The following is a 17,005-nucleotide window of genomic DNA, read 5'->3' as shown; positions in this document are numbered from 1 at the left end:
GAGGCCATGGAGGAGTGCTGCTTACTGGCTTGCTCAGCCTACTTTATTACAGAACCCAGGACCATCAGCTGGGTGTGGCACCATCCACATAGCTGGGCTCTCCCCCCTCAATCACTATTTATATATATATACTACAGGTTTGCATACAGCCTGATCCTGTGGAGGCATATTTTCAATTGAGATTCCCTCCTTCCATATGACTTTAGTTTGTGTAAAGTTGACATAAGTCTATCCAGAATAATTGACCTGTTGTCAACTTGAAACACAAACACACCTTTCCTTTCTCATTCTTCCCCAAGTTCTCACATTAAAAACATAAATAGCGCCACAACACCCAATAGGACTCCTTGTTAAGGAGGGAGGCAGAGGCAGGAGGATCTCTGTTTGAGGTCAGTCTACAGAACTAGTTCCAGGACAGCCAGGGCTACACAAAGAAACCCTGTCTTGAAAAACAAAACAAAAAACATAAATAACTTTAAAAGTCCCACAGTCTTTACAGTTTGAAATACATTAGAGTTCAGTCTCTAACATATCCAATCTCTAAAAATCCAACATCTCTTTTAAAGGTTCAAAGTCTTAAAGCTGTGGGCACCTATAAAAATCAAAATTAAGTTAAATATTTTCTTACTTCAAGAGGGAAGAACCAGGGCTAGTCACAATAAGATCAAAGCAAAACCAAACTCCCCAAGAGTGTAAATAGCACAATGTCTAATGTCTGGGATCCACTCGTGATCTTCTGGGCTCTTCCAAAGGGCATGGGTTACTTCTCCAGCTCTGTCCTCTGCAGCACATGCAGCTTGTCTTCTAAGCTCGGGCAGGCTGCACTCCACTGCTGCTGCTGTTCTTGGTGTCATCCCAGGGTGCTGGGGTCTCAAATGCTAGGATCTTCTGCTGCAAGTGGGCTGCACTTTCACCAATAGCCTCTGCATGGTGCCAAACCTCAGCTGCTCTGCATGACCCCTGCCTTCAAGTGCTACTGAGGCTGAACCTTTACCAATGGCCTCTCCTGGCCTCTCACATTGCCAAACCTCAGCTGTTCTTGTTCTCCATGACTCCTTCATGCCTTCAAAACCAGTAGCACCTGGGTGACTCTTAGCTTGTGACTTTAGCTTGTGTCAAGTAAAACTATCCAACCTAGTATCACCAGTAAACATACCAGCATGATTTACCCTGGTAAGATAATACTGAGAAAAGCTCAGGCACACACAGAGGTGAGAGTCTAGGGAGAGATAGACAGACAGATTCTAAGAGGCAGAGAGAGAGAGAGAGAGAGAGAGAGAGAGAGACCGACCGACCAGGGTGGGGGTGGGGGAAAGGAGAGAAAGAATCAGCATGAAGTTCACTATCAGAATACTCATGAGAAAACTTAGGAGCCCATACTGAAGTACATTTTTTTCTTTTAATTTTTTAAAAATTCTCTGTTTTTGATTTTTCCAGCAGAGTTTCTCTGTGTAGCTCTGGTTGTCTTAGAACTAGCTCTGGGCCGGGTGGTGGGGGCGCATGCCTTTAATCCCAGTACTCTGGAGGCAGAGCCAGGCAGATCTCTGTGAGTTCAAGGCCAGCCTGGTCGACAGAGTGAGTTCCAGGACAGGCTCTAAAGCTACACAGAGAAACCCTGTCTCGAAAAAACCAGGGGTGGGAGGTGGTGGGGGAGCACTAGCTCTGTAGCCCAGACTGGCCTAGAATTCATAGACATCAGTCTGCCTCTGCCTCCATTGTGCTGGGATTAAAGGCATACACCACCACCTCCAGTTAGTTATTTTTCAAAATAACTAACATTGTAGGAAGCTACAATGTAACATCCTACTGGAAAGTGTCAAGGTCATAAAGACAAAGACTGAACAGTTGTTACAAATTGGAGAAAACAATAGAAACATGATTTCTAAGTGCAGAGTTGGATTCTGGTTTGACAATTTACAGCTTTCTGAAACTCTGGTTCCAGGATATCCAGCACCCTCTGCGGGCCTCCCTAGGCACCAGGTACACATAGTGCACAGACATACATGCAGGCAAAACACCCATATACATGAAGATAAATTTAAAAATTTTAAATAACAATAACAACAATCCCCCAACCTAAGTATCATTTTGGGGTTGGAGAAATGACTTGGTGGTTAAGAGTATTTGCTGCTCCTGCAGAGGATCTGGGTGGCTCCCAGGACCCACATGGTGAATCACAACCATCTGTAACTCTTAGGTACTGAGATCCGACGCCCTCTTCTGACTTGTGGGTACCAGTCATGCATGGGTACACACATGTAGGAGAGATACTCATACATATAAAATAAGGAAATTCTAAGTAAGTTCTTTCAGCTTCAACTTCCTGCTGTTGTAAGGAAGAACTAGTGAGGTGAACATTGCATTTAATAAAAACTAAATGTCGCCGGGCGGTGGTGGCGCACGCCTTTAATCCCAGCACTCGGGAGGCAGAGGCAGGCGGATCTTTGTGAGTTCGAGGCCAGCCTGGTCTACAGAGCGAGATCCAGGAAAGGCGCAAAGCTACACAGAGAAACCCTGTCTCGAAAAAGCAAAAAAAAAAAAAAAAAAACTAAATGTCAAAAGCCATGGTCTCCAGAGTTGGGCATCTTCCTGGATAGTAGTGCTGTTCTGATCCTTTAAATTAAACTTAGGCAAGGAATAAAATATATTTTATTTTAAAATACAGGTGTTCACTACCCCACTAAAATGTCCCTCAGAAATATCCTTTTCTGGTGGGATATTTGTAACTGGGACTTGTTAACAATGACCCATTTTTGTTGAACATCTTGAATATGTAGAGTATATGTAGTATACATCCAATACCTTGGGAACCCAAAAGTATCTGCTGCTTATAGGCAACTTAGAGTAATAAAGTAGACTGTGAGTCCAGGAAGGCCTGTGTTTTAGTCTTGGCTTTATCACTTACTATATTATACTTTTAGCCAGGTAAGTTTTGTGTGTGTGTGTGTGTGTGTGTGTGTGTGTGTGTGTGTGTGTGTGTGTGTGTTGAGACAGGGTCTCACTCTGTAGCTCTGGCTGTCCTGGAACTCACTATGTAGTAGATCAGGCTGGCTTCAAATGCACATAGATCAATCTGCCTCTGTCTCCCTAGTGCTGGGACAGATAACTTTCCTTTTCATTTATAAACGACCATGAGTGTGCTTCTGACTATCTTATGTTTCCTTCTAGCTATCAGAGAAGATGGCATGCCTGGAGGCCGGAATAAGAGCATTGGGCCAGTGCAGGTCAGTTCTCGCCCCAACTCTTAGTGTGTTCTGGAAGTTTGGTGCTCCAAATGCTCCTGTAGCTGTTCACCTTGAGCCTGTCTTCTGTCCTTTTGGCTTTCACTCTTGTAAAACTGTGTTTAGAGAGTCTGAATGTTTAAAGTCTAAAGCTCGTCTTATGATCCCTTATCCTTCCTAAGAATTTCACAGGTAATAAACTCAGTTCTGGTTCTAAAATCCAGAAAATTATTTTTTCCCCTTTGACCAATCACTTAAAGTTATAGGGTAACTGAGTCTGGCAGAAGTCAGCAAAAATCAACAGTTTATATTCCTTTGATTTTTTTTGAGACAGGGTTTCTCTGTGTAACAGCTCTAGCTGTCCTGGAACTTGATTTGTAGACCATGCTGGCCTCCAACTTACAGAGATCCACCTGTCTCTGTCTCCCCAGTGCTGGGATTAAAGGCGTGTGCCACCACCACCTGGTCATTGTTCATGTTCTTATTAGTAAAATAGGAATAATAGCTAGCAGAAGATGCCCAGGGATGCTTCTGTTCTTTTTTTAGAGGCTGGAAACACTTGGGGAAAGGTTCCTTAAGGTGCTTTTGAACTGATTCTTGAAGGGGAAGGAAGAAGTAGCTGTGTCGAAAAGCTAAGCATCATTTATCAAAGCTAGACAGAATGGACTGGAATGGCCTAAAACAGATCCTTTAAAAAAAAATTCACAGGAGGTAGATACAGTGGAGCTGGAGCACTATGTATAGCATGGTAAGAAATAAGGCAGAGTCCTTGAATTTCCATCAGTTCTCTAAAGAGTGGCCTCAGCTGTCTTTGGCTGTGGCTCCTAAGAACAGCCTCTATGGGGCCAACCTACACCTCCTGTTCTTACTAGCAAGCAGAAGGGCCTCCTGAATCTAGAGAATTGGATCTATTTTATAATCAAATTAATCTCCAAGCACATGAAGAACTAGTATCAGTTTTACGAATTTTTGCTGTATACCAAGAAGAAATCTCTAAACAATTGTAAATAGAGAGAGTGTCATATACAGATTTGCATTTTAGAAAAAAAATCTCATGGAAATAGTTTAAAATGGGTTTACAGAAGCCTGTTCAAAGAGATTCAGGTAATAGTTTGAAGTAGGACAATGACAGCACAGATCAGAAGACAAAAAGAGAGCGAGGAGAGAGTTTATAAGCAAATTAAAAGGGTTACTCCAGTTAAGTATCTACAACTGAAAGACAAGAAATCAGAGATATGTACTGATATATGAGAGATTTCCTGCTGTGTAGGTACACAGCATGTACTAAATCAAGGTGTATATATTTGTGTGTAAAACTCCTAATTTTACTGTTTTGATTTATTTAATCAAACATTTTTATTCCTGATATTAATCTCTTGAAAAACAATTTATTTTAGTCTGAACTAAAAACAACATGTGATGTGATGTGTGTGTGTGTGTGTGTGTGTGTGTGTGTGTGTGTGTGTGTTATGTGCGGAGTGGGTGTTATCGGCCATGTAGGCACTTGTGGAGGGCAGAGGTTGGTCTTGGGATACCTTTATTTGTTTCTCTGTCTTATTTTTGAGACAGGTTTCACTAAACCTCAAGCTTGCTATTGCTTCTAGCCTGGCTGGCCAGAGCCTCAAGCACACACCTGTCTTTGCCCACCCCCCCCCACCCCCCCCCCACCCCCCCGCACTAAGATGACCGGTGTACATCACCACACCTGGCTTTTATTTGGGTACTGGGGATCTCAACTCAGATCCTCTAACTTACTTGCATAGCAAACACTTTACTCACTAAGCTGTCTCAATTTTTCATCTTTCATGACTGAAAACTCTACATGTTGAATTCACCATTCTTCCAGATGCTAGCTCCTTCCCTCTGATTTCACAGGGTGCTTTGAAGGGTTGGTGGTTTGTTGCTGCACAGGAGCTTGGACAGCCTGCTTTTCTAGTTTTGCTCATGTTGCATGGACTTTTGGTGTCTTATCCATGAAATCATTGCCAAGACCAACCTTAAAAAGCTTTTCTTCCATTTTCCTCCAGGAATTTTACAGTTTCAGACCTTACATGTATAAGACAAGAGGGGTCTCCTTTTCCTTATTTACTCTTGCCTGTGTACATGAAACTGCCATTTGTCTGGTGCTGTTAGTTGAAGGGGTTATTCTCTCCCCACTGTGTAGTGTGTAGTCTTGGGCCTTTGTTGAAGGTCATGTGACCATATACTTCTGAGTGGAGTTGTAAGCTTTGTATTTCTATTCTATTGAGCTATCTGTCTATACCACAGTGTTTTGATCACTGCATCTCTGTAGTGTGCCTTAAAACCAGGAAGTATATAGCTCCAGCTTCATTATTCTTTCTTTCTTTCTTTTTTCTTTTGGTTTTTCGAGACAGGGTTTCTCTGTGTAGTTTTGCGCCTTTCCTGGAACTCACTTTGTAGACCAGGCTGGCCTCGAACTCACAGAGATCTGCCTGTCTCTGCCTCCCGAGTACTGGGATTAAAGGTTTGCACTACCACCACCCGGCTTCATTATTCTTTCTTAAGACTGTCCTGGCTGCTTGGTTTCATATGGACTTGAAGATGGTTTTTAAATTCCAGTATTGTCTTCTGGTCCACAAACATGTTTGTGTGTTTTGTTTTGCTTTGTTTGTTTGTTGTTGTTGTTGTTGTTTGTTTTGTTTGTTGAAACAGAGTTTCTCTGTGTAATAGCCTTAGCTGTCCTAGAACTTTGTAGACCAGGCTGTCCTCTAACTCACAGAGATCCACCTGCCTCTGCCTTCCAAGTGCTAGGATTAAAGGTGTGTGCCAATTTCTTTGAGCAATGTTTTATGTCTTTCATCCTCTTAACTTGATTACATTTTTTTAAGTAATTTTACTTTTTTAAAATTAAAAAAAAATTTTTTTAAATTTTATTTGCCTTGGTGTTTTGCCTGCATGTATGTGTGAGGGTTACAGACAGTTGTTAGCTGCCATGTAGTTGCTGGGAATTGAACCTGAGTCCTCTCTCTGCAAGAGCAGTCAGTGCTCTTAACCACTGAGCCATCTCTCCAGTCCCCTTTATTACATTTTTATGCTATTCTAAGTGGAATTGTTTTCTTAAAATTTTCTTTTCAGCTGGGAGATGGTGGTACATGCCTTTAATCCAAGCATTTAGGAGGCAGAGGCAGGCAGATCTCTGAGTTCCAGGACAGCCTGGGTTACACAGAGAAACTCTGTCTGAAAAACAAACGAACAAACAAAAATTTCTTTTCAGATTGTCTCTTGATAGCCTATAACAAGAGAATCGGTTTATGTTGGTTGTGTATCAGAAAACACAGATATTCGGCAGGAAGAAAGAAAGAAAGAAAGAAAGAAAGAAAGAAAGAAAGAAAGAAAGAAAGAAAGAAAGAGAGAAAGAAAGAGAGAAAGAGAGAGAGAAAGAAAGAGAAAGAAAGAAAGAAAGAAAACACAGATATTTATATTACAATTCATAACAGTAGCAAAATTACAGTTACGAAGTAGCAACAAATAATTTTTTGGTGGAGGTCACCACAACATGAGGAACTATATTAAAGGGTTGCAGCATTAGAAAGGTTGAGAACCACTGCTCTAGCAGCACCTAATGCATTCTTAGCGCCCTGTAAGACTTCTGCTCTGCCAGGGGATAGTCAGGCCCTACAGCTGTAAGCTCTTCCTTTCAGAACTGAAGACACCATGCTTAGAAAGGCCATTTACCTGCTACTATGTTTGAGGGCTTTTCTTGTTGTTGTTTTTTTGGGTATTTTTTTGAGACAGGGTTTCTCTGTGTAGCCCTGGCTGTCCTGGGACTTGCTCTGTAGATCAGGCTGGCCTCTAACTCAAAGATTCTTCTGCCTCTTCCTCCTGAGTGCTGGGATTAAAGACATGTGCCACCACTGCCCAGCTTATGTTTGAGTTTTTATACTAAGCATATTATTTTGGTTTTCTCCTATTTATGGGTGGTATGTTAGAGTTATGATCTGTAAGTTCTAAATTGTTATCCTCCCCCCCCCCCCCCCCAAACCCCAAGACAGAGTTTCTCTGTGTAACAGTCCTGGCTGTCCTGGAACTCAATTTGTAGATGAGGCTGGCCTCGAACTCACATCGATCCATCAGCCTGCCTCTGCTTCCATCTCCTGAGTGCTGGCATTAAAGGCATGTAGCACCGCCACCCAGCTGTGTGTTTAGCTAGTCTTAATGAAGGAGAGATGGAGTTTCCATCTATGAAGCATCTGTTCTGTGTCTGTATTTTATACCTTTATCTTGGGTTAACTCACAAGTCTGTCTGACTTTGATCTGTATGTATACTTCTCTGCTCTGGCTCTGACAGGATAGCCATGAGCTACCAAGGAGTAATATGCCTCTGTTTGCAGGCAGAGAAGTTGAAGCACAGAGAGCTCAAGGGACTTGACTCTCCCAGGAGCTTCTAGCTAGGAAATAACAAATGAGATTAGAACCTAGGTTAAGCATCCCCAACAAGTTCTGTCCTCTATGTAATCAGTGTATCAGTGATTGCCTGTAGTCCCATGGGGCCCACAGAGTAAAGCAGTCACAAATTCCAACTGGAGTAAACTGCCTTCATGGGTTGGCTCTTTTCACTCAGCCCTTCAACCTCTATTCTTGCTGTCAGCACCGTCACTCAGGTGGCAATGATTGCAGGGTACTAAAGACCCTAAAGAGAAAAGGTGGAGTTTGTTTTTTAGGTATATATGACTTTATTTTAAAAAATAATTACTCCATTTCAATGTATACACCAAACGATTTCAGACCAACTCCTTTGTTTATCTACTAGTTTGATCCCTACTGTCCAGCCTCATATTCTCATTAATGTTCAGTTCTTTTCTTTAAAAAAAAAAAAAAACAACTTTATTATGCCGGGCTGTGGTGACACACACCTTTAGTCCCAGCACTCAGGAGGCAGAGGTAGGCGGATCTCTGTGAGTTCAAGGCCAGCCTGGTCTACAGAGGGAGTTCCAGGACAGCCAGGGCTACACAGAGAAATCCTGTGTCGAAAAACCAAAAAACAACTTTATTATTACTAGGAGGAGTGGTGGGAGGGGAAACTGCAGTCAGGATATAATATGTGAGAGAAGACTTTATTATTACTGTGTGTATGTTTGTACATGTTTGTCCTTGCATGTTCACATGTAATGTGTGTATGCAGGCACACGAGCGCCACAGTTCATTGTTGGAGGTGTCTGTTTTCTCCTTGCACCTTTACATGGCTTCCAGGGGTTGAACTCAGGTCCTCAGGCTGGCATGTCAGGCACATTTCCCTGCTGAGCCATCTCAGTGCTCTTCTGTTGCATTCTGAAAGCTTCTGTTTATGACCATGACAGTTCAGGGTTTTCTTAGAGGCCAGTAAAACAAATACATATTCAGGTTTGAGCCAAACAGGCCTGGGAGAAAATGGCCTTTGTGGTTTCCATAGAAACAACATATAAAAATTTCCCTGGCCCCTCCTCCTTAGCACTTACTCTGCTCTGTGTTGACTGTGACCAGTTAGGCCTCAGCCCTAGGTTAGAAACTTACAGAAGATTATTTGTTCTCTCTATGTACTGGAGTGAGTGCTGGCATATTTCTGTTTCTTCCTAATACCCTGACCACATCTAGGTACATACAGTATGACCTATATGAGCTGCGATTTTTTTTTTCAAGTTTTATTTAATAGACTAGGTGATATCTTTCTTTAAAAAAAAAAAATCCATGTGAAAGTACATGTCAGTTCTTAACAAATGAACACCACTTACTCAATATCCATTTATTCTGCACTTCTTTTTTAGGTCCTCTTGTGGTCTTAGCTATTACAGAGGATTGTTTGTTTGTTTGTTTGAAACAGGATTTCTCTGTGTAGCTTTGGTGCCTGTCCTGGAACTTGCTCTGTAGACCAGGCTGGCCTCGAACTCACAGAGATCCGCCTGCCTCTACCTCCCAATAATAAATAATAAATAGGAATAAAGGCGTGCGCCATCACCGCCTGGCTACAGAGGATGTTTTAATGATATGTTACTATAAGTGTTCTGTAACTGGGTTCTGACAACCCAGTTTGGTGACACACACCTATAGTCTCGGAAGAATGAAGCAGAAGGACTGCTTGAACCTAGAAATTTCAGACTAGCCTGGACACTGTAGCAAAACCCTGTCTCAAACAAATCAACCCAAAGATGATGATATTGTAACTCTCAGTGCTTCTGTAATTGTTTTTTTGTTTTTTGGTTTTTGTTTTTGTTTTTGTTTTTTTTTTTTTTTTTGGTTTTTCGAGACAGGGTTTCTCTGTGTAGCTTTGCGCCTTTCCTGAAACTCCCTTGGTAGTCCAGGCTGGCTTCGAACTCACAGAGATCCGCCTGGCTCTGCCTCCCAAGCGCTGGGATTAAAGGTGTGCGCCACCACCGCCCGGCCGTAATTGTTTTTCTTGCTAGGCCCCTTTCTAAGTATTTAATTTGATTAATCCTCACAAGAATCCAGTGAGGTAGGGATTTTGAGGTACTTCACTTGAGATAGTTCAGTAACTTTGCCAAGTTTGTGTTAGAAGTGGTATACTCTGGATTTAAAAAAGGTGGTCTGCTTCCAAAATTTATACCATTAACCATGATGCTGCCCTTCCTTTCTCAGAATCTATATAATTATGAATAGTAAATAATAGTAGATAATTTTACAAAGGAAATAATATTATTGGGTAGAGCAAGTAGGAGATTATCATTGGAGAATGGAGTTTCAGTTAGGAAAGTGAAGACTCAAAGAGTTGAGGAATAAACTTTGTGGCTTGAAGGTAAAGTAAATGGGCAAGGGGAAAGTCATAGTTCTAGAAGGCAAGTGTCCAAAGACTGTGTCCAGATATACTGGGCATAGCCAAAGAAGTCATAGAGGATGAGAGACCTGAACTGTAAACCCTTGAGTCCTACAGACAGAACAGGAGCTATCTACAGTACCAGATCTGATATGTATCCATTTCTTGTCAAAGATATCAGAAGAAGAGATTGAAAGAATCATGTCTGGACAGGAGTTTGAGGAAGAAGCCAATCACTGGGGCAACCATGGTGACAGCGACCACAGTTCCCCTGGGAACAGGGCTTCAGAGAGCAACCAGCCCTCACCAGGCTCCACACTGTCATCCAGGTGAGCTAAAGGCAAACACAATATCATCACCTAGGGACCACCCAGCGAGTAGCCCTCCAAACAACCTCTGGTAGAGTGCTCGTCTACCAGGCTGTCTCAGCCTTCGTGCTCTTGGTCCCTCAGGCTCTTGGGGACCAGGATGGTACAAGGCCAGCTTTCCAAGCCCAGTCTTTTTCCAAGACTAAAACAAAACATCAGTCTCTTTTGCAGATAAGTGCCTCTTCTATGCATGCCCACATAGGCTTCATTTAGCAGAATAACGTTTCAATACACTGACTGCAGAATTGAGTGAACAGTTTTTCTGACTCACCAGAGTCAATGTTATTGGGGAATTCAAGATTAAAGTCTCTTGAGGCAATCATGCTTTCTTAAGTTAGCTAATAGCTTTCAGCTACAATGGAAGGGCTTCTCACCCCAGAAATCTTTCATATAGAACAAGAATTAACAAATATTTTCTTGAAATGGCACATAGTAGGGGGCTGGAGAGATGGCTCAGCAGTTAAGATCACTAGCTGTTCTTCCACAGGTCCTGAATTCAATTCCCAGCACCGACATGGTGGCTCACAACCATCTGTAATGGGATCTGATGACATGCAGGCAGACATGCAGACAGAGCACTCATATACATAAATAAATAATTTTTTTTATTTTGCAATACAATTCAATTCTACATATCAGCCACGGATTCCCTTGTTCTCCCCGCTCCGGCCCCCTTACCTTCCCCCCAGCCCAGTAAGGCCTGTGGAGATGGCTCAGTCAGTAAAGTGTTTGCTCTGCATTCATGAGGCCCCAAGTTCCATCCCCAGCACCCACATAAAAGCCAGATGCAGTTAGGAATATATAGACTTTGTCTCCTCCTAGCACTAGGGAGACTGTGGCCACTGAGGCTCACTGGCCAGCTATTTTAGCTGAATTGGTATGCTCCAGGTCCTGTTAGACACCCTGTCTCAAAAGCATAAGGTGGAGAGCCATTGAGAAAGACAGTTGACATCAACCTCAGGCCTATACACATGTGTACAATCACATATGCAAATGATAAAAGAAAGAAATTCTCTTTTAAAAATGTCTTTCCAGGACAGGCAGTACTGCATAGAGAGCCTGCCTACAAATAAACAAACAAAAAATTTAATATAGTAACTATTATAGACTTTCTAAGCCTGGCCTGGGTGCCAGCTCCCCAACTCTGTCTTAGTGGCTCAAAAGCAGCACACAACATATGTAAAGCAGTGAGTGTGGCTTTGGTTCAATAAAACTTAAATTTATCAAAAATAGATCCCGTAGGCTGTAGTTTGCTAAACTCAGTTATAAGAGATACATCTAGGAAAAGCTAAATGATTTTCAAAATGTTAATTAGCAGTGGACTGGTAAGATGGTTCATCAGGTAAAGGCACCTGCTGCCAACCCTGACTACTCAAGATAACCCAGGGCACACATGGTGGAAGAAGAGAACTCCCAGTAGTTGTCCTCTCACTTCACATGTACGTCATGAAATTCACTCATTCATGCACTCTTATTCGGAAGTACAGATCTAAATAAATAGATTGAGAAAATGGCTAGGTTTCTCCAAAAGCAAGGAAACAGGGAAGAACCTGCCTTCCTCTTTAGACTCATTTAGAGCTTTTTCTCCCATTCAGCTGTTCCCTCACTCTTTCTTTTTAGTAGTTAGGGACTTAAAGACCTCAGCTATGTTCCATTCTAGGTACTGGATTTGGTTTTTGGACTAATTAAGTCCACTTAGCTTGTCCTGTGCCCTTGTTTTCCTAATAGTTAAAACAACAATGTAAACACACATTTTTGTCACAATAGTCTACTGGTATAAAAAACTCTGCTACTTTTTCGGCTCTTGGCTCCAAGATGACAAAAAAAAGAGGTAACAACAGTCGTGCCAAAAAGGCCATGTACAGCCAATTCACTGCATGAACTGCGCCTGGTTTGTGCCATTAAGAAGTTCGTCATTTGGAACACTGTAGAGGCCGCTGCTGTCAGGGACATATCCGAAGCAAATGTCTTCGACGCTTATGTGCTTCCCAAACTCTGTGTCAAGCTGCATTACTACATGAGCTGTGCTATTCATAGCAAGGTAGTAAGGAATCGATCCCGTGAAGCCTGCAAAGACCAAACACCCCACCACGATTTAGACCTGCTGGTGCTGCACCATGACCTCCACCAAAAGCCCATGTAAAGATGTAAAGAGGTGGCTTCTTAAAGACAGAAGATAAAACAAATTGGAAAAATTAAATGGGACTTACACTTTAAGAAAAAAAACTCTTCCAAGCTGGGCTTGGAGGTGAAGACCTACTGTCCCAACTATCCAGGAGGATGAGGCAGGAGAATCACAACTTCAAGACCTGCTGGGGCTACACAGTGAAATCAAGGTTAGCCCTGGCAACTAGCCTTAGAGACACGGTCTCCAAATATAATGTTAGAAGATAGAAGAGCACTAGGATATAGCACAGTGACATAGCACCGCCTAGCATGAGCGAGGTACAAAGTACAAAGATGGCATCTAATCCATATTTATTTATATCTCCTATTCTGCTGTCACTGAGTTCGCCAATGGTGAGCCCCATGTTTCTGTACCCACACAGAGTCCTTGTCTCATGGATGGAATGTAATAGGGTAGACATGCATGTAACCTTTAATTTTGTCCCATCAATTGATTAGTCACAGACTTCATGACCAGAGAACACCTCAGCCATCTCCTGACTTATTCCTTTGAGCAGGTACTCAACCTGCCATGGCTTTTCCTGATGTGAAGTTTTTCTCTCCAGTAGGTCTGTGGAACTAAATGGATTCATGACATTCAGGGATCAGTACATGGGGATGTCAGTGCCTCCACATTATCAATACATACCACACCTTTTTAGCTATTCTGGCCACTCACCACTTCTGCCCCCACAAGCTCGAAGCCTGGACCCTCAGTCCTACAGCCTGATTCACCAGCTGATGTCCGCCGAAGACCTGGAGCCGTTGGGCACACCCATGTTGATTGAAGATGGGTGAGTGAATTCTGCCCTGCTTTGCCCCTCGAAGTCTCAAAGTGTCCCTACCATGCACCAGTTGTATCCCCAGCTTTGTCACTGAAGGTGTTGGTCCCTTATGTTTCCTTAAGCATATATTATCAGAGAGTTCAGGTTACTTTTCAGTTCCTATGAAGTTAGGATTGAAGGGCCTTCATTTCTTTGTGGTTCTAGGTAAACCAAGCCCTGAAATGATTGCTTTTGTGTCAGAAATAAGCTCTACATCGGGCCTAAGGTTTTTAAATCATTCAAGCCCTAATTGGTTGTGACCTGTCTATATCCCTAGCCAACATGCCCATGAGTAACCTATGGCATGTGACTAGCGCCTTTGGTACAGGCCTGAATGAGTGGAAAAGATACCTCAGTCTGCATTTGACTCTATTTGGGTGTTATGTAGCATCTGGGCCACCCATTCTTGCACCCATTACTTCTTAGGTACAGAACATGGGTTGCTAGAGTCTTTAATCTCAGGCCTCCCTGAGATCCTCAGCTAGGCTTCAGTTTCAGGAGAGTAGACTAAAACACATACAGAAAGTATCCCCCAGAGCTTTTATGTAGGGTATGAGGAAGAGGATGACAAGGGGATCAGGGACTGTGAGAGGAATAAAGCTGAGACTCAGAGGCCCCTGTGGGCTAGAACTGAGAAATAGCTTATTGGAAAGGCTGAGCAACTCTAGTTCCTGAACTATTCACCACCAGGGGGCACAGTGAGGACGGGAAAGGCTTCTGAATGCCTCTGTTCTCTTCAGCAGTTTGGCCCTTGGTCATGTTTGGCTTTGGGTTTTGTTTTTGTTTTTGTTTTCTTGCATGTGTAGTTGTTGTTCCTTATACTGGATATGCTCCAGACCCACCCCATTAGAGTTTTCATTACCAAAACTAGAGCGGGAATGAGTAAGAATTTCTTCTAGGACATGAAACATAAGAGAACACCAACATTAAGAGTGTTGTTCCCTCATTATTCCAGAAGTTTCTAAACCTCCTTTCTCCTCAGCAGCCTCTTCTCAGCAAATCATCTCACTGCTCCCCAACCCCACCCCAGCTTTTTGCTGGTCCCAGCCCTACCTCTTTATAAGAAGTTGAGTGAAACTAGAAATCCATGCCAAGGACATACTGTGCCCTCAAGGAATACCCTCCTCCTTTGCTCCTACCCTCACTCTCTGGCTGATGAAAGTGACTCTATCCTGTCCCTACCTCCAGATATGCTGTGACACAGGCAGAGCTATTTGCTTTGCTTTGCCGCCTGGCCGACGAGTTGCTCTTCAGGCAGATTGCCTGGATCAAGAAGCTGCCTTTCTTCTGCGAGCTCTCAATCAAGGATTACACGTGCCTCTTGAGCTCTACATGGCAGGAGTTGATTCTGCTCTCTTCCCTCACAGTTTATAGCAAACAAATCTTTGGGGAGCTGGCTGATGTCACTGCCAAGTACTCACCCTCTGATGAAGAACTACACAGGTGAGAGCTGCTGACTGGGGAGGACATCCTGAGCAACCAAGCCATCATCCTCGCTGTGAGGCAAGGCTACCTAGTCTCCAAAGGGGGAACATTGAATCCCACAGACCTGGATTTTAATACTACCCTGTCATCAGCCAAATCACAGGTTCTAAGTGAATAGAGTAGATACCTCTCCAACAAGGCAGGGATGATGAGTAAGTGTCATACAGTCAGATTGGCAGCGCTAAGCTGTTGCTTTAATGTTATGTCTACATTAGTGGGATGATATATCTGAGAAAAACAAAAACCTAAACTCTACCCCCAAGGGAAGGGACTCTGGACTTGGAAGTCACCTTGGTATCATTTGTAGGCAGCTTTATATTACTGATTCTTTCTTACACTATAGTAGCATAGTCTCCATTGTGCTTGTTTATAGATAACAAGGTTGAAGTTCAGAGAACCTGGCCCTTAAGGGTTTTGGATTTTAATCTAGAGCCTAGTCTTGAGCTTATCCCATAACTCCCCATCTCCACCCTTTGTATTCTACCTGACTGTTTAGACTCTTTTGTGGTACCTGAGGTGGGTTGAGAGCATAGCACTGATCCATGCAGGTCTCCTAGCTGTTCTTTGCCATAAGGTTTCCCCCTGGCTAACCAGCGTCCTCTAACCTCCTCTAGAACAGCCTTTTTCCTCCCTGCTGCTTCTATGACCTATCCATGCACTATTTTAGTCACTTTTTTTGAAGACCTAGGAAAAATGGGACCCTTAATTTCTGACCCCCAAATTAAGACATGTATCTGTTTCAATAACTTTTCTGGTTTATTAATTTATTCATATGAAATGTCTTACATAGCTCAATTCACATTTAAATAGACATTTCAATAAACCACCTTTTTTGGACAGTTTAAATAATAGAAGTCATACAATTTAAAGGTACCCAGAACAAGGATATTTATTTAGATACAGAGGAGATAGGGTACCAACTCCCATAATTCTCTTCATGGGACTGAGATACATGAGTTCCACCATCCTGTGTGTTACATAAAAACAAGGCCAACACTTAAGCAGGGAGCAAAGCTTCAAGTCCTTCAGGAGCTTTGTGCACAGCTGAGTGGGGGTCTGGGAGCTGACTCTCTCTTGCTTTTCTAGCGTTTCCTTGCTTACTGGCTTCAGGGTGCACTTACCTGACATTTTGTCCTATAAACAGAGCTGTCTAATTTTACAGATAACCTAATAACCCCTTGTCTAGAGCCTCTAATTCATTGTTTCCATCAAATTTCTGTCTCCAGCTCATAACTTTGGATTGAAGGGCTATTTGGATATTGTTGGTTTGTAGATTTGGCCTCAGGGAGCCCAGCCCCCCTGTTTTTCTGGGAACTACTAGCTCTTCCTGGTATGGACTACCTATAGCTGCAGTGGAATCAGCCTTTAGGTTCTGCTCCCTACAGCTTGGAAGGTTTTCCAGGACCTCTTCAGCACTGACTGTGTTAGGAGTTGTCAGGGGCAGGGATTCTCGGAACACAAACCATGCAGATAAGGTGTCTGTCTTTCATTCCTTTTTCCTTCCCTCTCTCCCTTCCTTTCTGGTTCCAGAGATTTAAACCCAAGGCCTTACTTACACATGCTATGTAAGTACTCTACCATTGAGATAACATCCCTAACTATTTCTCATTTATTTTGAGATAAGATCTCACTAAGTTTCCCAGGCAGGCCTCAAACTTAGAATCCTCCTGCTTTGGTCTTCTGAGTAGCTTCAGTAATAGCTATGTACTACCACACCAACTTAGACATGGTTTCTGACTCTGAGAGTCCCAATTCTCATTTTATAGTAACAGATACAATCTCGATGTAAGGTCATATTGAAGGAGATTGAGGAGAATATAAGGACTATTCAAACCCAGACTAAGAAATGAAGGATGTACTTGCATACTTGGCTTACCACAAAAACAGGTATTTGAGCTGCATTTTAAAATGAGAATTTTCTAAGTATGGTATAGAGAGCAAGATGAAGGCAGGAGAGGCCAACCTGGTCTACAGAATGAGTTTCAGGGCTACACAGAGAGACCCTAGAAGAGCTGGGCATGGTGGTCCAGTCCCAGAACTGGCCAGAGGCAGGAGAATCTCTGAGTTCAATGCTAGCGTGATCTACAGAGCAAGTTCCAGGATAGCCTGGGGTACCTGGTGAGACCCTGCCTTAAAAAACAAAAAGAGAAAGAAGACTTTGGAATTGATTTGTTA

At 42.8% G+C, this 17,005-nt stretch overlaps 1 protein-coding gene and 1 pseudogene across 2 annotated transcripts in view; both read left to right on the top strand.

Moving 5' to 3' along the window:
- Window positions 1-17,005, top strand: part of Nr6a1 (nuclear receptor subfamily 6 group A member 1) — a 201,271-nt gene that overhangs the window by 175,074 nt on the left and 9,192 nt on the right. The window contains exons 5-8 of one of the 2 annotated variants that reach the window (XM_059260225.1): window positions 3,169-3,224; window positions 10,162-10,316; window positions 13,091-13,315; window positions 14,534-14,788. In XM_059260225.1, the coding sequence (XP_059116208.1) occupies window positions 3,169-3,224; window positions 10,162-10,316; window positions 13,091-13,315; window positions 14,534-14,788 (691 nt within the window). Of the gene's footprint in view, window positions 1-3,168; window positions 3,225-10,161; window positions 10,317-13,087; window positions 13,316-14,533; window positions 14,789-17,005 lie in introns of both variants that reach the window. The other variant, XM_059260224.1, reaches the window with a different exon arrangement.
- LOC131909701 (putative ribosomal protein eS26-like) lies at window positions 11,308-12,506 on the top strand (annotated as a pseudogene).

The sequence above is a fragment of the Peromyscus eremicus genome, chromosome 4 (assembly GCF_949786415.1).
Source record: "Peromyscus eremicus chromosome 4, PerEre_H2_v1, whole genome shotgun sequence".
In the NCBI taxonomy this organism is placed as follows: Eukaryota; Metazoa; Chordata; class Mammalia; order Rodentia; family Cricetidae; genus Peromyscus; species Peromyscus eremicus.
Note: the sequence above shows the minus strand (reverse complement) of the source record. Positions and strands in the feature narration are given on the sequence as shown.